This window comes from Helianthus annuus, chromosome 14 (genome assembly GCF_002127325.2).
Source record: "Helianthus annuus cultivar XRQ/B chromosome 14, HanXRQr2.0-SUNRISE, whole genome shotgun sequence".
Classification (NCBI taxonomy): domain Eukaryota; kingdom Viridiplantae; phylum Streptophyta; class Magnoliopsida; order Asterales; family Asteraceae; genus Helianthus; species Helianthus annuus.
In genome coordinates this window covers 31,425,656-31,451,874 of record NC_035446.2, presented here as the reverse complement: position 1 = coordinate 31,451,874, position 26,219 = coordinate 31,425,656, and the positions used below count along the sequence as shown (strand labels likewise).

Sequence of the window (26,219 nt, the reverse complement as noted above, 5' to 3'; positions counted from 1 at the left end):
CAATTTTTGAAGGTTTGTTGCAAAAAAAAATTTTCATAACTTGCATGAAGAAGTGATGACGACTGCTGGCTGCTCATGGCCATGGTCTATTAATAGGCGTTCAACAACTTAAGTCAGAAATCCCTTTAATTGAAATTTGAAAGGGCATTTCTATCCAAAACATCCCATTCAGCCTTAAATGAGTTGATCAATGTCATTTCTTAGTTAGTGGAGCTTTTCTTAAGATAAACTATATCATTAATTTAATATACTTTTATGTACGATTAACATTGAATTATTGAATATATATCCTTACAAATTTTATAAAAAAAGTTGTTTTAATAAAATTAATAAAATATTAATATCCTTAAAAATAGAGCGACCCGTGGGTACCACGGGTTATAACCTAGTTTATAAATATACCCCTAAAATGAGGGTAAATTGGTCTTTTAAATAATAATTATATTTTAGCCCCCCATCTTATTCCAATTAAATTCTTAAGTTTTACACATTTACGGGTAATTAGTTACACTTTTCTCCCTTCACATCAAACTTATAATTCTTTTCGTATTCTTGTCATATCTTATAAACTATAATATTTTAAAAGAAATAAAAAAAAATTATCGTGACAACCTACTCATTTTTTACTACGTTTCGATAGTTGTCTTGGTCAGTATTGATGTGTGGATTAAAAGATACAAGTAGATGATGCCTTAGTGTACAAGTGATTAAAGCCCAACGTACTTAGTCATTATCCCAGAATGTATTTTTTTTAAATTACACCATATACACGTGTATTTAATTCTCTTTAATTTGAGTAAGGTATTCCTATAGTTATTTTTTAATTAAAAAATGATATGTTACGTGATTAGCAGTGTCTAAGGGTGAGTAATAACTTACTGGTTAACCGAAACCGAACCGAAATCAACCAAAAATTGAGTTACTGAAAACTGATTAACCAAAACCTAATTAACCAAAAACGATTATCAATTTTTTGTACCCTCATTTAACCAAAAATAATTGAATTGAGTCATTCATATTTTCATATATTTATAGCTTTTATATCTCCAGTTGATGTATTTCATATTTATACCGTCATTTTACTTATTTATACCTCCATTTCATGTATTATACCTAAATTTCATTTATTTATGATCAAAAGTTTTAGCCCTAGTTTGGTTTTAGCTATTAACCAAAATTAGATGAATCAAACAAAAAATCGTCAATATATCTGAATAAACCAAACCAATTATCTGAAAACGGATTGGTTAATAACATAGACTAATCGATGACCTTGATTTCGGTTGAGAATAATAATCTAACCATCCAAACAATGCACACTGTGGCAATGTTTGTGTTTCCGCCGCACCGCGTGCATCTATCGATTATTAACCAAACCGGTTATCGGTGACCAATAACTAAGTCGTTAACCTAAACCAAACCGAAAATAGACGAAACCGAACCGAAATCAACCATAGACCGAATTAACTAAAAACTGAAAACTGAATTAACCAAAAACCGGTTATCAATTTTTTGTACTATTTAACCAAAATTAGCTGAACCGAACCGAATCAATTATATGTTCATATATTTCTTACTTTTGTATACATCTAGTTCATATATTTCGTATTTTATATCTCCATTCCATATATTTATACTTTCATTTAATATATTTATATCTCAATTTCATATATTTTTAAGCAAAAGTTTTAGCCAAAGTTTGATTTTTGCAATTAATTAAAATTCAATGAACCAAACTGAAAAATGTCAATCTAACCGAATAAACCAAAGTGATTAACCGAAAACCGATTGGTTAATAAAATAGATTAACCGATGACTTTGGTTTCAGCTTCGATTGAGAATAATAACTGAACCGACCGAACCATGCACAACACAATGAAATGGATTGCCCGGTTACTTTGCTTTTGATGTATATCTACCACAATAATACTACAATATCGCAATGTGATATGTCGCTCCTGCCGCATCGTGCGAACATCCTCCTAGTTTTTAATAATACCCGAGTTTCAATTATTTTTTATTAAACTAATAATTAAAGCCTTTTACTAATTTTACATCACCGTTACACACTACATCTTAGTGTTTTTGTTGCTTAAACATCTTAGTTGTTATTTAAAAAAAACTTATTCCCTTGTATAAATAAGTGTAATATTCATATATATATATATAGAGAGAGAGAGAGAAAGTGTACTGTACAATTGGCCTTAACGTACGAGCGTATGTGATGAGTATTCCGCATGTTATAAAACCTCAAAATCATAAATCCGCATGTTGGAATTTGTCCGAGTTTGTGAACCGCATGTTGGAAGTGTCCGAGTTTGTGAAACCGCATGTTGGAAGCTTTCCGAGTTTGTGAACCGCATGTTGGAATCTTCCGAGGTTGTGGAGTCCACATGTTGGAATCGTCCGGTTTTGTGAAGTCCGCATGGTGAATCTTCCTGGTTTGTGAGTCTTCCGAGTTTGTACGTTAATATCCTCATGTAATAACCTCAAATCCGCATGTTATATGTTTATCGCGTACGCATCGTACGTTAAGGCCAATTGTACGCTAACTTCGGCTACAAAGTCCATTTATCCTACAAAGTGATAAAAAAAACACAATTTCAACCATAAAACACACTGAAAACCCACAAATAACAGAGTGAAATCACTAAAACACAATATCCAAACCCTAACAGTCCATAAAAATATCAAACACATCATCGTAGAACTATGAATATAAACACAACATGATAATTCAAGATGTATTATCCCGAATCACACATGCACATGTGTCAGAGGGACCATACCACTCCAAGCTGTCAACCTTGCCACACGAAAGCATCCAGAAGATTCTAGAAGATTATGGAAGGAAACACCTGGCGACAAGAAGATGCTCCTAGCAGACAAAAAGGACGACATGTGGCACCAATGATAGCGCGCCAACACGGATTGTAAGATTTCATGGGCAGGCCGGCAACCAGTACAAAAGGACGTTGAGCTGAAGCGAATAACGCCGCGTCACATCACCTCCAGGCCTGGTAATGACATAGGGGACAGAAGGGATATTTCTCATGGTCAGACAATTGTCAAACAATGGCTAGCTGGCAATCTCATCCCTTCACAATTCTCCGGCTATAAATAAAAGGCTTAACCTCCAGGATTAGGGATTGGATTTCTTGCTCTCTTACTTTATACACACACTTGTCCTCAAAGCGATTACTTATTCTCACGTCGGATGGTGGTTACAAGGAGAACCCCATCTTCTCCTCCTTGTAGCGAGTCACCGGTGTTGTTCGTTTTGCAGGATATCTTTGTAGAATCAGTTATTTGGCGAGTGAAGAACTGAGGTTGAACCTTACTACACGAGACGACCTGCTGTGATAGTCCAGTATTACCCAGTGTTTCATCAATAATCAACATAAAACACACTAATGTTAGTCATTCGATAATCAAAGCCTTATCATCCAAAACACAATATATCCACTTTTATTGTAGACTATATATAATAACATCATTTGATTGTGACATTAAACAACTGACAGTGGAAAGTCTTTTATTAGTCCTAAGTTTTCTTTGGTTGCAACTTATGTTCATTAGAACACTCAGCCCAAAGAATCGATAATCAGTGGGAACATCAATAAACTTAACTAGCCTTTGTAACTTTCATCAGTCGCAAGTTACATTAGTTTTAACCCAACATATTAACTTTTATATACATGATAAGTCACATTTGCGGCATCACCATCATTTGGAACTTCATCATATCAGTGGCAATTACCAAACAGATATAGAAGTAAGAATCTGCTCCTCAAGTGATGATACCAAAAACTTATGTAGCTTCCTTATCGTTAGATATCTTCTTGTAGTTTTTATAAAATCTTTTTTTCTCTGTCATTTGTTGGGTCGACTGATAGGGGAACTTTTACCAATTCTCTTATGTCTTCGATTCGCAGTCTTCTAACTTCATGAAACTTATATTAAGTCATCACTCGTGTTTCTATTCGTTTAGTCAAATGATCACCCGTAGTTGCGTCTAATAATTGGTAAAATGGGAGTTGCTAACAAGTGTACTATTGTCCCAGAAGTCAGAAGTTTGTGCAGGTGATGCTGTGGTAGTACTCAAGTTTCATTTTACCTTGTTTCTAACATGTGCACGAATCAACCCCATGCATAAGTCATGATACGTCTTGTTTGCACTGAGATGAATAGAATATCTCAACTTATGAGCTTCATCGAGAAGTAACCCCCTTACCATCACATGTGATTGGATCCCATATTCAACCAAAACGAGTCTTTTACTCGAGTATCATTTTTTTCTTTTACTCGAGTCAAAAAAAAAAAAAAAAACCCTCGAGTATCATTTTCATCAAAGTACTTTACCCCAACCCACGCTTCTCTTCCGTTTTAAGTTCTCTTCTTTGTGCAACTGTTCCTTTTGGAACAAATCAGTTGTTAGCATTATCTTAAAAATATTCAATTGAAATGGGGATGCTCGCTTTTTCGACTGAGAGTGTCCGCAACAAATTTGCTTTTAAGAGATGTTATAGGATTTCACAGTTATAACTCCAACAAATTTGATCGATGATGTGACTTTAATGATCGATATAGATAGTACATTTCACACCATATAAGTAATGTATTCAGATCGTTAAAGCAAATAGGGCAGCCGCTGCATGTGTTGAATAAACAGATTTGTGGGGTTTCAAATGTTGAGAAGCGTAGACAATAACCTTGCACCTATGCATAAGCACACACCCAAACCTAAATATGAGGGATCATAATAGACCACTAAATAGGGCTGTAAACGAACCGAACGAACACGAACAAGGCTATGTTCGTGTTCGTTCGTTAAGGAAATTTGGATGTTCGTGAACTGTTCGCGAACACATGACGAACAGAAGTTTGTGTTCGTGTTCGTTCGTTAAGGAATTTTGGTTGTTCGCGAACAGTTCGTGAACACTAACCACGAATGCAAACAAACACAAACGGACACAAATGAACATTCATTTTGAAAATTAAAAAAAAGGCACCGTTAAGGCCACATGGGTTATTAGTTTTTACTAATTTTTTAATAAAATTTGTGTACTGAAGTGTAGGAATTAGGCGGGAAAGTAAAAAAAGGTGGGAAAGGTAAACAAAAAGAGAGGGAAATAATACTTATGGTGGAAAGTAAAAATTTAATAAAACATTAAAAACTTTTAGAAAAATAAACATAAAAAACCGAACACGAACGAACACGAATGGACATAAACGAACGAACATATTACCGAACGTTCACGAACGCAGTCGAACGAACTAGACCTTTGTTCGTGTTCGTTCGTTAAGCTTATCAAACGAAATTTTTTGTTCGTGTTCGTTCGCTAAGCTTATCGAACGAACATAAACGAACTTCCCGCCGAACAATTCACGAATTGTTCGCTGAACGTTCGGTTCGTTTACAGCCCTACCACTAAATCTTCTGAATAAAATGCCAATAATACAAACTAAACCCTAGAAACTTTGAACTTCCATAGCCAAATTGCCAATTATAGAAAATTTTTAACTCTATGATGTTAAATACAAGTTAAATGCTATTTCAAGACACCTATATGTTTATAAAAATATGCCTCCCATTTGTGGAAACTAAGATGAAATGCAACAATAGCAAGAGCATGGATTGCCTAACGGCTTGACCATGGATTGTCGTATGCAAAAGAGGCCTCATAGTCAAGTTGTCGATCGATTGTATGTGATCTTGGCGTCTTTTTAAAGACTCATTTTGGTGGCTACAGGCAAGATTGCTGTAACACCATTCACTAGTACCTATATGTTTATTATTATTTTTTTATTTTTAGCACATCTTAACCAGAACCCATCCACCCTAACCCATCCTAACCTTTTTATTCTAATATACCCATCTTGAGTCTTGACCCAACAACCAACCCAATCCAACCTACCCATTTTGTCACCTCTATTCAAAAGCATTGTACACTATGTAATGGATGACGCATGATCTGTACAAGTAACAATGACGTACAATAATTGGAGTCGAGATAGTAGAAAACTACAGAAGGCGGATCCCATGAGCACGTAATTCTGTTTTGCTTCAAGTTACGAGGATAAATCCATCTCGTCTTGCAAAAGGATCTCATACACATCAGTCCTCACATTGATTTCTTTGTCTCGCATAACTTCCAACAGATCCGAAAGCTCTTTTGTGGTTAACACAGAGTTTAGTTTGGTGAACCCATCCAGCCATAGTTTTTTTGACCTAGAAAATGTAATCAGATCAAACTTATGGTTAGTTTAACAACATAAATATTAAAGAAACAAGTATATTCAAGGTCTATCCATCTATATCAATATATACACACACATACATACATACATACATATACAACCTGCTTATAAATTAGCAATTTGTTTGTGGCCCAACTAACTCGTTTACAACTTTATAAAACCTATTTACAACCAACCAACCCGTTATGACTTGCCAACCCATTTGACTTGGTTAGCTAAACGGGTCATGTTCAGGTTACATGGTTTTAAGTTTGTAGGTCAGGGTTGACGCCGTTAATACGAATTAATATATGGGTCATGTCTAGGTTTATCAATTTCAACCGTCAGCCGAACACAATTGTCACCCCTAAATATAATAGAGGTGCGACAAGTTTGACCCATTTATTTATGATTGGGTTTATTCAAGTTATTATTCTCTCTCATGGGTTATACAGGTATAAAAACCGCATATAAATGAACGGGTCAAATGGGCCGAACATGTATTTTCAGTAACGGGAAGAACATTATACATCCAATAAAACTGAATCAAAATTACTGAAAATATAAATTATGAGAATCTCACCATGGACATGTGTGGATGGCACGGAAGTAAACTCGTCTAGCCGCAGACAAGTCACACGCCACATGAATATCATAATCGATGTACAGTCGCCACAACAGTACAGAATCCCGCAACACGTTGTCAGCCAACGCCTTTTCAAAGATTCTATGTATTCTATGACATGAACTTCCCTTACTAATCTCATATGATAAAGCAAAGAGACAAAGCGTCACTGATGGTTTCCTGCAAGCGGTTAACAAGTGTAAGAACACGTCACAAATATACCGTTAAACGAAGAAACAGCGTATGTTTAACTTACTTATGTAAGAAGTCATCAATGATCCACCTTAGTTTATTAGGTGAAGTATGAAGATGTCCGATTTGAACAACTGCATTGTAGAGTTTAGGGCTGAATGGATATATCTGCAACCCTTGTAAAACGAACTTCCAAACGTTTGCTAATTCTGATTGCGAGTGATGTTTCCAAAGTAGGTTCATGTGGAAATTGAATAATAATTCAAGTTGATGACTTTGGCTTCTTCTTTCTGCAATTACGGATATAAGGTTTACACAAGTGATTTATTTGTCAAGAAGTAAAAGCGACAACTTCGAGTTAAACATTAGAGGTGACAATTTCGACCCATTTTTTTAAAACCAAGAACAGGTCATGCAAGTCTTTTTATGAATACAAATATCGCTTCATTCAAAAAAACTAGATTAGTATTGAAATAATATATTTTTTGTAACCATCAAATGTTATTAGACAAATATATATTTAGTTTATATTAGAGGGTTTATTATGTAAATGTTTACTCTATTTATATCTCTTGTATTCTCCTTGATTACACACAATATTCAATACAATACAATTACGTATTTACCAAGTTTAACTTGGTATCAGAGCCTTGACTCTGGAACCCTAATTCTGCCGCCACCATAATTACTCTATTTTCCGATCAGCCTATCAGTCGATCAGCCTTCATCTCCGATGGCACTCCTTCAATCCTTTTCTGATGCCGCCAAAACCACTCACAATTCCCACAAGTTTGCATTCAAACTGTCTCCCACGAATTATGGCTACTGGAAAGCCATTCTACACCCCTTTTTGGTTACAAACAACCTTTATGGATATGTGGATGGATCAATCCCCTGTCCAGCAGCCACCATCCCAGCAGCCTCCCCTTCCACCGAACAGCCTGCCCCCAAACCTCAAGATAATCCGAACCATGCAACTTGGCTGTCCAATGATGCGCATATTCGCATGCTTCTCTTGTCAACAATATCTGAATCTGCTTTTGGTCATGTTCAACACACCACAACATCACGTGACCTGTGGTTAGCCCTTGAACGAGCGTATGCCCCAAACACTATCTCACGTGAGTTTACACTCAAACAGCAACTATTGAAGATTGCCATGCAAAGTGACGAGTCACCATCGTCCTATCTTGAACGAGCACAAGAATATGCTGATGCACTTGCCAATATTGGTGAACCTGTCAAAGACAAAGATTTGGTTATGCTTGCTGTTGCTGGACTACGGGAAGAATATCGTGGTCTCAAAGGTAATATAGTTGCTCGACAATCTCCTCCAGCGTTCAGTGACTTATATGCACTCTTATCTGACCATGATTTTCTGGTTAGAAAACCTGAATCCATCCCCCCTACCCAAGCCTTCACAGCCGTGACCAACAGCCGTGACCAACAGCCCGCCTCTGACCCTCAACCTAATCCAACTCTTCAGGCCTTGCAACAACTTTTGACCCACCTTAACTTACCACCCACACCTACACAGCCACCATCTCAAGCCTTTTACACCAACAGGTCTGGTTACAACCGGGGTCGGGGCCAAAACAATCACAATAATCGTCGTGGTAGAGGCTCCTACAACAATTCCAACAACAACAGCCGTAACCCACCAAACAATGGTAATAACCGTAACCCGTTTCCATGGGCTTCTACCCAAACCACCGTGTATGGTACCTGTAACCGATGTGGCATCGGCCACATCCCGTCTCAATGTCCCAACAGGGACCCAACTACTATTCGGGGACGGTCACCATCTGCAAACTACTCGGATGTTCACTCTCAATCTTCCACACCTTGGCGTCCGGACACAGGTGCCACTAATCATGTTGCTCCTGATCTTTCTACTTTTGACTATTCCGAGCCATATTTCGGTGGGGACAATCTTCGTGTTGGTGATGGTAAGCCTCTCCCTATCCTTCATATTGGTTCTACTCGTTACTACTCACCCAACAAAACCTTTTCACTTAAAAATATTCTTCATGTTCCCCAAATCAAACAAAACCTACTTTCTGTTCAACAATTCTGTCATGATAATAATGTGTTTTTTGAGTTTCACTCTACTTTCTTTTCTGTGAAGGACAAGTCTACACGCACTACCCTCCTCACGGGTCCCAGCAATGATGGTCTATATACATTTTGTCTTCCTCGGATTCAAGATGTTCCCAAAGTTGCTTTCTCTACTGCTCGTGCCTCCTCCAAGACTTGGCATCAAAGACTTGGACATCCCCATCATCAACTTTTGAAGTCTATGTTTTCCAAATTTTGTTTACCTGTTTCTGACAAACATTCTAGTTTTGCTTGTGACTCTTGTTGCGTGGGAAAATCTTCCAAACTATCTTTACCTTTATCTGATTATCATAGTTCACATGTTTTGGATTTGGTTATTTGTGATGTATGGGGACCTGCATCTGTTACCTCATTTGATGGTCACAATTACTTTCTTTTGTGTGTGGATCATTACTCTAAATTTATGTGGTTCTTCCCATTAAAACTTAAGTCAGATGTCTTCGAAACATTTAAACAATTCATCACCATGGCTGAACGTCAATTTCAAACAAAATTAAAATCGGTTCAAACAGACTGGGGGGGCGAGTTCCGCAGGTTATCACCTCTCTTTTTGGAACGTGGCATCATCCATCGACTCTCTTGTCCACATACAAGCGAGCAAAATGGTGTTGTCGAGAGACGTCACCGCCATGTTGTCGAAACCGGGCTTACTTTACTGGCCCAATCACATGTTCCACAGCGGTTTTGGGATTTTGCTTTTGGCACCGCTGTTTATCTCATTAATCGAATGCCCTCTCGCTCGAACTCACGAGTCTCCCCATTCGAGCAACTTTTTCGATATCAACCCGATTTCTCCTTTCTCCGGGTATTTGGGTGTCAATGTTACCCACATCTTCGTGCATACAACTCCCACAAATTAGATTTTCGGTCTATCCCGTGTGTGTTTCTCGGGTACAGTACCCTCCATCACGGGTATCGGTGCTTTGATCCCAAAACCAATCGTCTCTATGTAGCCCGTCATGTTCGGTTTCATGAACATGTTTTCCCCTTTCAACCCTCACCTCGTGCCTCTCAACCCAGTCCTATACCCACATCTCCTTACTACTCCTCCTATCCCACTTCACATACCGTACCCTCGGCTCCATCCAACTCACCTACATCCTTTCCATTACCCGAGTCACCCACCAAGAGCCCCTCCCCAAACCAGCCTACCACCCCTACTGGCCCAACATCAGCCCCTGATTCCACCTCTTCTACATCCCCAAACCAACCCATATCAGCCCCTTCAGCCTCACCGATTCCTACCCCTCCACCACCACCACCTATCCGCACCCGTCCACCAAATCTACGACCTAATCCAAAGAAAACCAACCGTTATAATCCTTCCGCAAATACCTCCTATATCTCCCCACCTACCGAACCTACCTCCTTTAGCGTTGCCAACAAAGATCCTCACTGGCGACAGGCCATGGCTGATGAATATTCAGCTCTAGTTCGGAATGGCACATGGTCATTGGTTCCACGTAGTCCGAACACTAATGTTGTGGATTGTAAATGGGTGTACAAAATGAAACAAGACCAAACTGGGGCTATCACGCGTTACAAAGCGCGTTTGGTTGCTAAGGGTTTTCGACAACAACCGGGTGTTGACTATCATGACACTTTTAGCCCAGTCATTAAGGCTACTACTATCCGTACGGTCCTTTCTATTGCTGTTACAAAAGGTTGGCCCCTCCGCCAATTAGACGTTCAAAATGCATTTTTACATGGGGATCTCAAGGAAACCGTTTACCTACAACAACCGCCAGGGTTTGTTGATCCCATGAGACCGGATCACGTGTGCCTCCTTCACAAGTCTCTCTATGGCCTCAAACAAGCACCCCGGGCATGGTTTCATCGACTCTCTTCTGTCCTACGCAGCCTCGGTTTTAGGGGCTCTAAAACGGATCCTTCCTTGTTTATCTACTCGTCAGGTAAAACGCTGCTATACATGTTGGTTTATGTCGATGATATCATACTCACGGGAAATGACTCGGCTGCTATTGACACTATCGTACGTCGTCTAAGTCATACCTTTGCTCTACAAGATTTGGGAAAATTGTCCTACTTTTTGGGTATTGAGATTGTTTACCGTGACAGGGATATTGTTTTGTCTTAGAAGAAATATATACTAGACTTGCTTCACCGGGCCAACATGTCTCTTGCTAAACCGGTTCCATCTCCCATGACCACTTCGTCTAATCTGTCTCTCAGTGACAGTCCTCCCCATGACAACCCAGTTCAATATCGCCAAATGGTTGGGGCACTACAGTATGTTACATTGTCTAGACCCGACCTTGCCTTTGCAGTCAACAAAGTCTGCCAATTCATGCAGGCTCCTACAACTAATCATTGGTCAGCGGTTAAACGAATATTACGGTATCTTCAGGGCACAATCAATCATGGTCTTCTCCTTCGTCATGATTCGGGTTCGTTACTTCATGCTTATACGGATGCTCAACTCACTGCCTTCTCTGACGCAGATTGGGCTGGTTGCCCGGATGACCGTCGATCCACCGGCGGATTTGCTATATATCTAGGCAGGAATCTTGTCTCTTGGGCTGCCCGTAAACAGAAAACTGTCTCTCGGTCATCTACAGAATCCGAATACAAAGCTCTTGCAGACACTGTTGCTGAACTGACTTGGCTTGAGACGCTTTTGAGAGAATTATGTTTTCCTGTTAAGATTGCTCCAACATTGTGGTGTGATAACTTGGGGGCTACCTACTTGTCGGCTAATCCGGTCTTCCATGCAAGAACGAAACATGTTGAAGTTGACTTTCATTTTGTTCGGGAAAAGGTGGCTCAACGAAAATTGCATGTCCAATTTATCTCCACACATGATCAGATCGCTGATGTGTTTACTAAGGCCTTACCGTCACAACGATTTCTTCTTTTGAGATCCAAGCTACAGGTCGAACCTCGGCCTTAGCTTGCGGGGGAATATTAGACAAATATATATTTAGTTTATATTAGAGGGTTTATTATGTAAATGTTTACTCTATTTATATCTCTTGTATTCTCCTTGATTACACACAATATTCAATACAATACAATACAATTACGTATTTACCAAGTTTAACTAATGTAATTTAATTTGTAATGAACATGTGGGAGAAGTGTCTCGGATCCTCTAATCCTTTTGAACGCATACTAGGGGTGTTCAACAAATCAAATAACAATATTTCGAATCGAACTTTTCGAATTATTATTCTTTTTACCTGAATTCGTATTCAAATACAATTAACATATGATTTATTCAATTCGTATTTTCTGTCCAATTCAAAATTTGATTCTATTCGTGTTGAGTAAAATGCACGGATAGTCCCTGTGGTTTGGTAAAATAACATCTATAGTCCCTAACTTTTGGAAATTACACAGGTGGTCCCTGTGGTTTGACAGTTTGTTACTCGAATAGTCCCTGGAGTGGATGTCCGTTAATTTTTACCATTAACTCCATGTAAAATGACCAAAATACCCTTAATATATTAAATTAAAACACTAAAAAATGACTGGACGGCATATCCGTACAAGTCAGCATACTATAATCATCAACATGTATTATAAGCAGCTCCAGAACAATCTACACCCTTCATTTACAAGTCAACCAATCCACCATTTCCACCTTCATGTTCACCACCACTTCTCCACCATGATCAACCACCACCACCTCCTCCTCCTCCTATCCCCACTGTCCTCCGCCGTCGACTTCCTCTTCAACTCCTTCAACTCCACCTCCATCTCCCTCTACGGCAACGCCACCATCCAATCCACCACTCTTACCCTCACCACCTCCACCGGCATCAACATCTCCGCCACTGTAACTCCCTCCTCCATCCCAGAAAAGGTCGATCAGAGAGAGAGAGAGAGAGACACACAGAAATGGTCCCAGAAAAGGTCACTGACCACCACTTGACTCCGCCACTGCAATTCCTCCATCTCCGCCACTGTAACTCACTCACCACCACTGCAACTCCGCCACTGCAACTCCCTCCTCCATCAACATCAGTCGATTAAGGTACATATCGCCTCTTAGGGTTTTGAGTTTTGAGTTGAATTTGTAGATTTAGAACCGATTTAGGGTTTTATTTGTTGGGTTTTGATGATGGTTATTGATGAAGGTGGTGGCAACGATAGGTGCGTTGACGGCGGAGAAAGATGATGATGGTGGTTCAGATGGTGGATGTGGTGACTGTGGTGGTTCCGATGGTAGCTGTTGGTGGTTGTTGGCTGGTTTGGTCAATTGATTTATTTGTTTTGTTATTTAAAAATAGTCTTTTAATGTGTTTTAATTTAATGCCGAGGGCATTTTGGTCATTTTACAAGGTGTTAACAGTGAAAACTAACTGACATCCATTCCAGAGACTATCCGAGTAACAAACTATCAAACCACAGGGACCACCGGTGTAATTTCTAAAAGTTGGGGACTATAGGTGTTATTTTACCAAACCACAGGGACTATCCGTGCATTTTACTCATTCGTGTTAGAAACTCGAATTCGAATAAATTCGATTTAGTTCAAATTCAAATTGTTTTACTTTTATTTTTTTACACTACTACAAACTAATTATAAGTGCTTTTAGAGTTAGACCCAAATTTAGAAGGTTTTCTCCATATGTGTGTATATATAATATTCATGTATATATAAATATAAAAAGATATATATGTATACTTTTAATTAGAATTTCGAATCGAATCAAATTAAAAAGCATAAATTCGAATTTGAATCGAATTGAACTCGAACATTTTAAAACCGAATTCGAAGCTTGATAATTGAATTCGAATTGAGTCGAATATCGAATTTTTCGAATCCGAATCGAAAACTGAACACCCCTAACGCATACCAAAAAATTGCCCCTTTGACCGACGCCACTATCTACCTCCGCCACCCAACTAAGATAAAGACTGAAACATTTTGTCACCGCTACTAAACATGTAAAAGATGGATCACCTGGAAGAACAGTAGAAAGAGCTTGATTTAGAACATCTATAGCAGCTTCCCATCCGGTAGTCAACTCTTCAAATAAAGCAGCAGAACAAACAGAAGCAACAGAATTGTCATCTATGGTCCCACGTATCCACGTTGCCTGAATCATCCTTACTTGTTCCTTAAATCCTTGGCGGGCCCTCAACAACTGCAGACTTGATGGTTGACTTTTAAACGGAGTATATTTTATCCCGCATCCCAAACAACAAAGAATGTGCAATGCACGTGGTAATGATTCTGACGAGTTACCGTTAAGCTCCACCTCCGCGTACCAAAAAAACAAAAGGGCGGCCTTTGATTTAGCATCCTGCGTCATAGACACAATGAAAGGGTATTTTAGACATTTGGCTAACTTTCATATGTATTGAAGATGTGTTGTGAAGTTAACTTACCCATGGGAGGCCTTCAATTGATAACAATGCCATGTCAAACGCCTTTCGTGCGTATTCTATATTTCCGAATGCAGCCTCCCTTTTCGCGTAAACACCGCATAGATGTACATCCTGTAAATGCATTATATAAGCGACATGTCCTCGAAAAATATGTTATAAATAACAATTTTGCCATGTAGAGTCCACCTCCATTTAGTGTTTGATTGGGCCTTGCCTTCTACTAGAGGTGGCAATTTTCACTCATTTAGGTTTCATCTTTAACGAGTTAAAATTAAAAAAAAAAAAAAAAAGTTAAAATATGAAACACATCAAACGGATCAAAAGAAACTTTCTAAAATGCTTTATTAAAAAAACATTAGGACTATTCATAAAAGTTTTATAATAATCTTCCATACTGAGTATAATTATGGCATACCTGGCGGTTGCTTTTTAACAGACTCTTTGCCAATGGGCGACATGGAGTGACTGCAACACAACATGAATTCATCCTTGTTTTCGAAAGCTCTTCGGCAACAAGTGCACCTTCTTTTAAAACGTGGTCATGCGAAAATACATTTAAACATTGTAAAGTAACATTCCGAACAAATTTCATAATCTCACTTCTCATATGTATGTTATCGAAGCCATTCAAAACATGTTCTAAACTGTAACCGCTCTCACAGCTTTCAGATTTTCTCAAAATCCCCTCGGCTTTCCTCAAGTCATCCAACATTGAATCTGGCGGTGACTCCATCATTAGGATTCTCTCGGCCCAACTCGAGCTATTAGTTGAAGACCTAAAAGAATAACAACTAGTTTCTTTAGGTTTTCTACTTGGGCAAATAAGTGATATTGATAAGAGAAAAACTCCCGGATAGTCCCTGTGGTTTGCCCGTATTTCACCTTTAGTCCCCAACTTTCTAAAATTACATGTAGGCATAGTTGTCGATAGCGAATAGCGACAAGGCATGGCTAGGCTACGTAGCAAATAGCGACGGCTATTTTATAAATAGCGATTACACTAGAAAAAGAATTTTGAAAATTTTTATATGTATATTACATCAAAATACCCTTGTATATATGCTATTTTACATGTATATTTAACAAAAACCTATAAATCTTGCTATTTTATAGCTATAACCCTTTATAACATTAAAAAAATTAAAAAAATTAAAAAAAAATAATAATAACTGTCGCTAAATTCGATAGTCGTCGCTATGAACCAAATAGCGACAGTACGTCGCGTCGCTATAAATCGCGCTATAGCGACCGCTATGGTCGCAATTAACAACTATGCATGTAGGTTCCCTATGGTTTGCTCGGATAGTCCCCCGAATGGATGGAGGTTAGTTAGTTCAGTTAAGACTTAAGTGCATGAGAAACGACAATTCTACCCTTACTATTCATATTATGGATCCAAAAACAGAAGCAATGATTGTATATGGAAGAAAGGGTACAAATAGAAACAAGCAAACAAACATATTTTTTTTTTAAAAAGTTATCAAATGAAATAGTTATAAGATATCATCTTATGGTGGAATAGTGAATTATGTGTGATCATAAAAGTAAGAAATTTACGAAACTGACCACTGTGAAATTCTCCCTCCAAAGAAATCAATGAACTGGTACACGAGTGACAAACGAACTTCCTCTGTAGTTATTGAAAACAAGTACTCACTCACATCCTCAAATAATACCGATCTCAGAAGTTGGTCATCACCTTCCTTGTCTACGAGCTCATCCTTAACTGAACTCCCTGCTTATTACAACTGCAATTCATTAGAACTTTTTATATGCAATATGTGAACTGCATTGTAGAACTTAAGCATAGTTGTTATTTGTTAATAGCGAATAGCGGACGATAGCGACAAGCAACCTACACCCTATGTAGCAATAGCGATGATATAGCGGGCACTTATTTATGTTTAGCGATACACTAGAATTTTTTTTTTACAAATATTTATATGTATATTATATCCAAATACGCTGTTATATAAAATTCAGCTATTATGTACGTATATTTTATCGCTATTTATATGAAAACCAAAAAAAAAACCTGAAATCCCGCTATTTACTCTCTATGGAGGCGCCAAAATCAGATAGCGATGAATGAGCGCTTCGCTACGGTATTCGCTATAGCGCTCGCTATAAGCGCTATTAACAACTAGTAAATTAAGCAAAGTCAAACAAAATGAATAAAACTACGCTCCTCTAACCCCCATAAAAGGCATACAACAAAGATCATATCTCAGACTAGAGGTGGCAATTTCGACCCATTTACTTATGAACGGGTCGATTTGGGTTGTGATTCATTCAACGGTTCAAATAAAAACTTCAAGCTAAAAAAGGAACAGATCAAGCAGGTTGAAAGTCGAGTTTTATTTTGAATGCATACAACCTCTTAAACCATTATATTCAAAGATTTGTAATTGTGTTGATTTTGTAAACACAAGTAACACATTGGACAAAAAAAAATTGTTTGTAGGTCCCCTTTCGACTCATACTCAACCTGTCCATCTTGCCAGCTCTATGGCTATCACAAATTATAATAAAAAAATGAAAACAAGCGAATAGAAAAGGCACCAGATTCCGCGCGAACAGGCATCCATTGATTAAAGTCTCTCGACAACTCTTCCTCTGACCATTTAACCCACGTCGATACATCTTGCACCTCACCATTAGCTTCAATTTCACCCTTGATCCCAAGCAACTTCATTAAAGCCTCCGTATCATCTTTTTCTTCCATACCCACATCATCATCTTCACCACCGTCAACCATCCCAACATCAGCAACTGCCACGTCACCTTCGGTTTTAGGTTCTTGCCAACCCGTCCAGCCGCCTTCATCAACATTAGCAGATGACTCAGACTCTATCATCGCCTTTTGTCTCTGTTCTTCCTCTTTTTCGAGCCAATTTAACCACCCGTGGGCCCCGTCTTCTCCGATTCGTGCACCGGTACTATTCCAGAAGTACTCAAACAGTCTTTGTTTACCATGCTCGGATAGAAGTAAAGATGGACAGAATAAACTGTATTCTATTTCCGCCTGAAATAAAGCTGTAGCTAATTCTTGATAGCCCGAATTCCACTCGAACCGGCATAAACTCACGAATGTATTGACCAGTCCAAGTTCTTGTTGAACAAGAAGTGGGTCCGCTGATGATTTATCGTTCTGTTGAGCCTGCATCAATACATAGCGAAACATGAAAACCAAAAATAAAAGGGCTATCTTATTTTTTCTGAATATTATCAGTGTTGTAAATATTGGGGATTAATCGGTAATCGGCAGTTCACCGATTAAAGTTTACCTAGTCGGACAAAAAAAGTCATTTTCCATTATAATTACCCTTATAAAAAGTCATTTTATCTATTAATTTATTTTATAATCGAAACACTCAAATACTTATTATTTGAATATTACCAACGTTGTAAATATAGAGATAAATCATCGGCAGTTCACCAATTAAATTTTACCAAGTCGGACAAAAAAATCGGTAACCGGTCAAAGTCAGTCATATTATTGTATTATTTGGAAAATTATACTTAATCCAATCCAATTAATAAGTTAGAAAAATTACATAAAAAATTCTAATCCGATTAATCACGATTAATCGCTAATTAGTACCCCAATGCTTGACTAGCGCCTAGCGATTTTTACAACCATACATATAACTTAAAACACTAAAATGACATTTAAAGACCATCAAAAAGCCTGTTTTATCAAATTTACTTATCTGATTTTAATTACTTTACATCATATAGTCACTTTTCAAAGAACACGTTCATACACATGTAGAAATATGTGAATACGTCATAAAAATAAACATCTATAATCATGCACCTGCCTATGATGCTTGCTGCATGCAGCCGACAGAGCCTGTATCGCATTCGCAAACATTTTCCGCACTTCTGAAACCTTAAATCTCGAAAAATCCCCTTGAACAAATCTCAAAAACTCCCTCCAAAGCTTGTAACTCCCCGAATGGCGCGTCAACAACTTCTCCCATCTACCAATCAACACATCATTATTATCTCGTCTTTGATACGCGTTCATAAGCGCAAGAAGTAGTTCCTCGTTATCAGGATTAAGCTCGACCGCCTTCTCCAATATGCTAATCTTCTTCTCCAACGTCTGTAAACGCGCACCCCGTTGCGGCTGTCTGCTTTCAACTTTATCTTGAAATTCCGCAAATTCTAACCAAATTTTGTCGTTATACGGTTGCTCTCTCGTCATTTTGTTGAAATGTTTTGTTTTCCGTAACACCTCATCTTCCCATGATTCTTCGACTATTGAGGAATTTGTCGGTTGACCGTCGATTGAAGCTGTCTCATCTGAAAGTGGTATGAAATCAGTAGCGGTTTGTTGGGATGAGTCTTTAGGAGCGACGATTCGAAAGCGTTTAAAGTTCCTATGGTGCTCTAATGCAGCGTACTTAGCGGACCAGTAACGTCCTTCGGATTTGAGTTTAGTGTCTAATGAATTCGCATCGTTATCTCTATCGAAGTCGGAATACTTTGTGTTCGACGGACCGAATGCATTGTAGTTAAACGAAGAAGACTTGGTTCCATGAAATAGTTTATATCTAGCAATGTCCATTCTGCGTTGTAGCAAGAAAGATATAAAGTTGCTGTTAGAAAATTTTGATTAACGATAACTTATTACAAGTCACATTTTCCATAACCAAGCACAACCTAACACCTAAAAGCGTTGTGCTAAACGTACCCACCCTTTTCATTTTTACTTACAGTACCCCCATCAAGTTGCCAAATCACGAATATTCCCAATTTTACACTAAGAGACAAAAATCCCTTTGATTTGACCTTTTTGAGGGGAGTAAGATAAAAATTTTATGGGTGGGGTACGCTTTGCCAACACCTAGTGATGCCAAAGAGACACCACCCACAAATCTATGCACAAGTGTGACTGTCATATCAAACCGGCTACATGACGTCATATGGACGGGGCAAAAATGATCACGCATGCCTATGTTCTCAAATGCGCGCGAGGCGCACTAAATGCACTGCGACTGGTGAGGCACGCCTTTAGGTGCAATTTCAGGCTAAAAGTCACCTGAAACCCCTAAAACATCCTAAATGAGCCATAAACAAGTCCAAAACAACCCTAAAACATTTGAAGTAGCCCTAAACAAGCCTAAAACATCTCTAAACCCCCTAAAAAGGTATTTTCTACTATGCACCTTATATATAAAAGCCCTCGTCTTTTAAGCGCCTAGGCTCCGGGTTCGGCCTATGCGCCTTGTCATAGATACATGCCATATGACTTTGTCATCAGCGGTCACATTAGTCATTTCTATGTCAATCAAACAAATCATACAATTTAGTGAACACCACCTCGTATGACCCATATGACTATTTTTCGCTTGTCATACAACCCGTATAACCACCTCATTATCCAAACCCTTTATAAAACAACAACGGGTTGTCTAAACATACCCCATGTATGCTAAACAAGCTACATTCGGGTGCATTATTTTTAACACAATCCTAACTAAACAACACCAATTCCGATTTTCAAAAACACCCATCACTTGAAACAATCTAAACTCCTAACTAATAATACTACAATCATTTCCCTAAATTAGCAGTAAAACATTTACCTGTAAAGAGAACCAAAAGCCAAATTATCAAGATCCCCACGCGAATCAAAGTAATACTCTTTATTACTCCCAGTAGCATCAGTCGCCCATGACTGAATCTTGTGCTTCCTAGACAAAGACCCATATTCATAATCCCTCTGCTTCCTCTTCCTCCGTTTCCGTTTCTCCTTTTTCCTACTGCTTCTGCCATCAACATCAACATCCTCATCCTGATCCGATGCGGACGAGTCAACCAAATCGTAACGACGTCGTTCATCTGTTTGTTGTTCTTCTGCAGTTTGTTCGGGTTCGGTGTGGTGGTGGTGAAGGGAGGATACGACGTCGTTGATGGTTGATATGTCGGCGGTGAAGCTGGTGTTAGTGAGCCAAGTGGGGGTGGGGGTGGGGGTGGTGGAATTGGAGACTTGTAGAGGGTTAATTGGGGCAGATGGGGTTTGTTTGGATACAGGGAAGAGTGTTGTGGATGGTGGGCGGAGAGGTTCTTGTTCTTCTACTGCTGGTGATTCATCCGCCATTGTTGTTCGATAATGTTGTTTTCCTGTGAGGGTTTCTCTTGTAGTTTGAATATGTTCATACACCTGGGTGAGACTCGCTCGTGAGTTAATTGTGACCCGACCCGAAAACTCCAAACATTCCACATGACATGACTACTTATCGGGTACTTGTTTCGGGTTGAAACCAGTCACGGATATCACGGTTAGAGTAATCTGCAATTTTAACCACATGTGGTTTACATAAATTTCCATGTTAAGCCCCTAGCTTTATTATTATTATTATTATTATTATTATTATTATTATTATTAGGGGTAACTTCGTAGAAATGTAACCAACTTTAAGAAGTGTTCCAATTAAGTCACTAAGTCACTGAAACTTTTTTTGTCTCTATAAAATAACTCAACTTTCATTTGATGTTCTAATAGTATGTAATTATCAGGTTACCAGGTCAGTAACGATGATGTGTCAGGTTTTATTATTTTTTTTAATTTTTAATATGATGTGGAAAATAAAATTAATGACATGGATTTTTCTCTTAAAAAATTGAAAAATCATTTTTATTCTAAAATTAATAAAATATAAAGTGTTACGTTTTTAAAGCAAAAAAAAATTACTTTTGAGTGAGTAACAAAAATTGTTACGATTGAGGTTTTTTTTTATTTTAAAAATAGTATTGGTTTTTTTTTATTTATACTAAACTAATAAGACTATAAAATATTATTATGAATGAAAAATAAATGATAAACCGAAACTTTCAATACCATCGTATCTATTCGTCACAAAAAGATAAACAAAAAACGTAGGCAACATCGTCCAAAATTCATGTCTCAAAAAGATAACTCACAAAAAAAAAAACACGAAATCATGTTAGACTTTCATCGTTGCAGCACGCTTTTTAGGTCTACCTTTTGGCCTTTTCACCTTTGTTGGGGGGTCTTTTTTCTCGTTTTTGCAAGACCTAACATTATGCCCCGTTCCGTAACAATTTTGACAAGATATTTTTCTTCCAATTCCAACCTTCGGGTTCTTTTTCTCTTTTTCATCAGCGCTTCTTTTCCTCTTTATTGCTGGTCTACCCGGCATCCGTCTCTCTTTTGGAGGTAAAGGTTTTATATCATCAGTTTTGGGCCAAAATGTACTTCCTCTCAGTGGTTTGATTGGATATTTGTATGCTTCTCTGAACAAGTCCTTTTTAAGCCAAGAACTAACAAAAGTTTCTGCGTCCTTGTTAACGAAGGACAACGTTGCCACTGTATGAACACAAGGTATGCCTGACAACTGCCATAATCTACAACTACAAGTTTTTTCATCAAGGTTCACCACGCACGCATATTTTTCACTTCTCACTTCAAATACGGTCTTATCACTTGGAACTACCTTCCAATACCTACCGAAAAGTTTAAAAAATTAATAAAAAATACCAAAAATGTAAAAGTAATAATTACTTTTGTCGTACCTTTGATTTTCTTTGATTTTTTCTAACTTTTTTCTAATTTTCGGACAGACATCACGTTTTAATCTTCCAGCTTTTTTTGCCATTAAAAATATTCTTTCCATCACAAATGTTCTGATTTCTTCTAGCATAGTAATTATAGGTTTCCGTCGTGCTGATAGAATGCGTGAGTTGAAGCTTTCGCTCATGCCATTTTCGTACGCATCACATGCCTTATTAAGCTCGAAAAAAGCCTTTGACCAAGTAACCGGATTCCTTTCCATTAGATGGGTATACGCCCCTTTGTTAATGTTTTTCAATTCTTCCATTTTCTTCTCAAAATATTCCTCAGTTGTTGCATTTGCAGCTTTCCAAAATAAATTTTTAAATTGTTCTCCGCGATATTTTTTCTTGTAGTTAGCATAAATATGCCTTACACATTGTCTATGCTCAGCATAAGGAAACACGTCCTTCACGGCTTCTATGATTCCCTAATGAAAACAATAACAATATAAAATAGTTTGATTATAATATCCCTTGTTAAACAAAAAAGTAAAACTAACTAAACTGCATATGAATAGTAATCACATACCTTGTGTTGATCTGAAATGAGAGTTAGTCCAAGTCCACTTTCCATTTCAATGTCATCCCTCACTAGACTAAGAAACCATTTCCAGTTTTCCTTATTCTCAACAGACACAACAGCCCATGCCAAAGGAAAAATATGGTTATTGGCATCTCTTCCCATAGCCGTTAGTAGTTGACCACTGTTTTTTAGAAAGCACCCATCTAAACCAAGAACTTTTCTACACCCATTTATCCATCCATCTTTGACACCCTTAAAACAAATATAATAACTACTAAAGTAAACTTCTCCATTCTCCACTTGATTCACAGCCATCATGACAGTACTCCCTGGATTAGTTTCTAATATCTCGGCTTTATAATCTGAAAGTCTAGCATAATGTTCTTTTAAACCACCTTCATAATCATCCAAAACCTTTTGTTTTGCTCTACTACATTGACCAATACTCACTTTGCATTCAAATTTTCTCATGATATCGGTCTGCATTTGCCTTAAACTAATCTCCGGATTTTCAACTATTTGTTTGAAATATCGTTTTGCAATCCAAGAATATGTAACAAGAGAGCCCAAACAATACTTTCTTGTGCATGTGTGTTTCTCGTTTAGTGTTTTTATTTGGAATGAATCCTCACCTGTAAGCCTTGAGGCCCAAAGCCTAAATGGACACGTCCTGACTTTCTTCTTTTTTCCTGAATGATCCTCTTCATCTTCGGTTTTTTCTTCCCCACATACCACCAGCAACCTACGATAGTCGTTGACTGTAAACTCTAATTTATAACCATTTGATACTCCGTAGTCAATTAAACTCTCCTTTAGTTGTGTAGGACTCTCAAATTTCATTCCTAGAATAGGTTTGGTCAATCTCCAATTAATTGTTGGATCGTAGCTCGGATATACAACATCACGCTCGATATTTTCAACACCATCACTGTCATAATCCTTTTCATTTGCACTCCAATCTTCAGCGGAACTGGCCTCGTCATCTTTTTCAACACGATCATCCTTTTCGCTATCACTGTCATAACAAAGTAGACTCAAAAAAGGGTCCTTTTCGATTTGATCATCTTCATGTTGTAATGTTGTTTGAGACCCAACTTCCGTACTGTTTATTACTGAATATAAATAGCAAAAAAATACAAATTAGTAAATCAATAGTGATCACCCAACATCACATCAAAACCAATTTCTTTGATCTTTAAGTGAATCAATTCTGTGAACAATCTATTATTTGATCAAAACAATATATTATTGCTGTGAACAATCTATTATTGCTGTGAACAATATACTTTGATATTTAAGTGAGAATTCTTTCAACATGTATCCATGACCATCGATAAATGAAACCCATCATTTTCTTCATTAAATGCTTTCATATGACCAAGTTTAAAGTCCATAACCAATTTCTTCATTAAATATTATCATTACACGTGCAAGTCTACATATGTATTCTCCTCGTTATATATTATGTGATAATCTGTATATATATTATTCTACTCATTAGGCATATTTGATCGAAACAAGGTATTCTTGCTATGAACAATATATTATTGCTATGAAACAAAACGAAAGAAGCTATGAAACAAAAACGAATCGATACAGGTTGTCTCCGAGTCTTCGTCGAAACAATATATATCATTGCTATGAAACAAAAACGATAGAAGCAATCGTACCTGACGAATCACGAATCTGATCATCAAAGATTGAAGGTCCGTCGTCGTCGTTGCCGTTGTTCATGTCGTCTAGGGTTTTGGGAGGAATGAACCAGTCGTAGGTTTTAATGTGTTTTTATTTTATAAATTCCACCTAATATAAATAATATCCACATAAGCATTAAAAAGAAAATAAAAAATAAAAGAAAAACATGGTAACCTGATGACCTGATAATTACACCGTATTAGAACACAAAATTAAAGTTTAATGACTTTAGAGAGACAAAAAAAGTTTGGATGACTTAATTGAGACACTTGACAAACTTAGTTACATTTTAATGGCATTTTCCCTTATTATTATTATTATTATTATTATTATTTATTTTTTTTTTGGTAATATGAGTTCTCGTCGTTTACACTTTCTTGCACCGTGAGGCGCGAGTCTTTGGACTAATTTTCTTTCTTTTTTTTAGCGCTAGTTGGCTGTGAAAACATCTAAAATGCTTCACATAGGGACTTTTGTTGTTGTTCTTAATATAGTTGTTATTATATTACATATTCACCTGCAACCTAACGCCAAAACCCACCACCACACCACACCAGTCCACCACCACCACACTAGTCCCCTTTCACCAAAGTTAAACTGGGTTCGTATCACCGAAAAACGAACGAAGACACAAACTAAGAGTAGTCATTGAACTGATACCTAAAACTTTAAAATTCTATAATTCATATACATAATCGAACATGTATAACAATATAATTCGGGTTCAGGTTAAGCCTAAACCACAGTGAAGTCCAAGAAAAATAACTAGTCGGACGTTTTGCTTCCAAAATAAAATGCACACTATCTTTGGTTTCGTATCTCTTAAACACTGTAATTCTTCATATCTTTGTAAACCCCAGAGTTCTTCATGCTCAAAATCGAAATGTTAAACCAATCATTGAACATGCTTCCTGTCAAAGCGTTTATTCAATTATGATATGTATGCAAATCATGGAAGTCTTTGATTGAGAGCTCAAATTTCATTACACATTACAACAGCCAATAACAACACTTACTTGTAAGTTATAAGGAGTTTGATGATTTTAAGCAAAACTATGTTTCAATTGTTGATGGTGATGATAAAGTTTAGGGAAGACAAGTAAGTGGGTTTTTTTTTTCTTTTTAGGGACTACCATGTGGTTAATAACGAATGATTTGGGGTTACGACAAACGTACACCAGTGGTTCACAAAGGTGGTTCATGGCGGTGTTGAGTCACCGGTGGTGGAGATAGATTTTGGGATAAATGATTAGGCGGATAGTTGAATTATGGTTTTTTGTGTTAGGCAGATAGAGTTTGGGGAAGACAAGAGAGTGGGTTGTTTTTTTTCTGTCACAGCCTCCGACCACACCCTGGGCGGGAGTCGTGATCCAGTTACAGGTGGTACCGGTGTTTATTAAATTTGCAGCGGAAAATATCATCAGGATCGTAGTTAGGAAAATTTCAGAGTTTGTGTAGGATCGTTTGCACGACCAAATGAGTCGTTCAGAAGAGTTCTTGTCAATACGAGAGGCGGAAACTAACGTATCGACTTCGAAACAGCTTGATATACACTCTAATTGTCTTGTTTATTGATATAACAGCGTTTTACAGGCAGTTGACAGTTCAACAGCACTTCGGCTTGGAATCGGAAAGTTTTTTATATGAAATGACAGGACAGATATATATAGGCTAGCCATTTCGTGTGGAATAGGCAAGACCCATTTCGTGCGAAATGGACAATGTCCATTTCGTGCGAAATGGTCACAACCTACATATTTCTTGATTTTCTCGAATTATGTGCCCTGACCTTTCTAATCTATTACAAGACTCGATACAAGACGAAGTCGACAGACATATGCACCAACAGACTCCCCCTTGGATGTTGACGAAGTCTTCAGT

General features: G+C 37.7%; 2 protein-coding genes across 2 annotated transcripts; both read right to left on the bottom strand.

Moving 5' to 3' along the window:
- Positions 1 to 5,906: 5,906 nt before the first annotated feature.
- LOC110943476 (nuclear exosome regulator NRDE2) lies at positions 5,907 to 20,723 on the bottom strand. The gene is made up of 10 exons (XM_022185226.2): positions 20,131 to 20,723; positions 18,354 to 19,110; positions 17,096 to 17,693; positions 16,100 to 16,268; positions 14,949 to 15,309; positions 14,534 to 14,644; positions 14,106 to 14,448; positions 7,122 to 7,347; positions 6,824 to 7,045; positions 5,907 to 6,232 (listed from the first exon to the last, which is right to left on the bottom strand). Exons 1-10 carry the CDS (start codon positions 20,643 to 20,645, stop codon positions 6,073 to 6,075), a joined length of 3,462 nt encoding a protein of 1,153 aa, XP_022040918.1. The 5' UTR covers positions 20,646 to 20,723; the 3' UTR covers positions 5,907 to 6,072.
- A 769-nt stretch (positions 20,724 to 21,492) lies between these two features.
- LOC110922575 lies at positions 21,493 to 24,438 on the bottom strand. Its single transcript, XM_022167076.2, has 4 exons — positions 24,314 to 24,438; positions 22,650 to 23,755; positions 22,082 to 22,548; positions 21,493 to 22,012 (listed from the first exon to the last, which is right to left on the bottom strand). The coding sequence occupies exons 1-4, from the start codon at positions 24,375 to 24,377 to the stop codon at positions 21,493 to 21,495; spliced, it is 2,157 nt and encodes a 718-aa protein (XP_022022768.1). The 5' UTR covers positions 24,378 to 24,438.
- Positions 24,439 to 26,219: the final 1,781 nt, after the last annotated feature.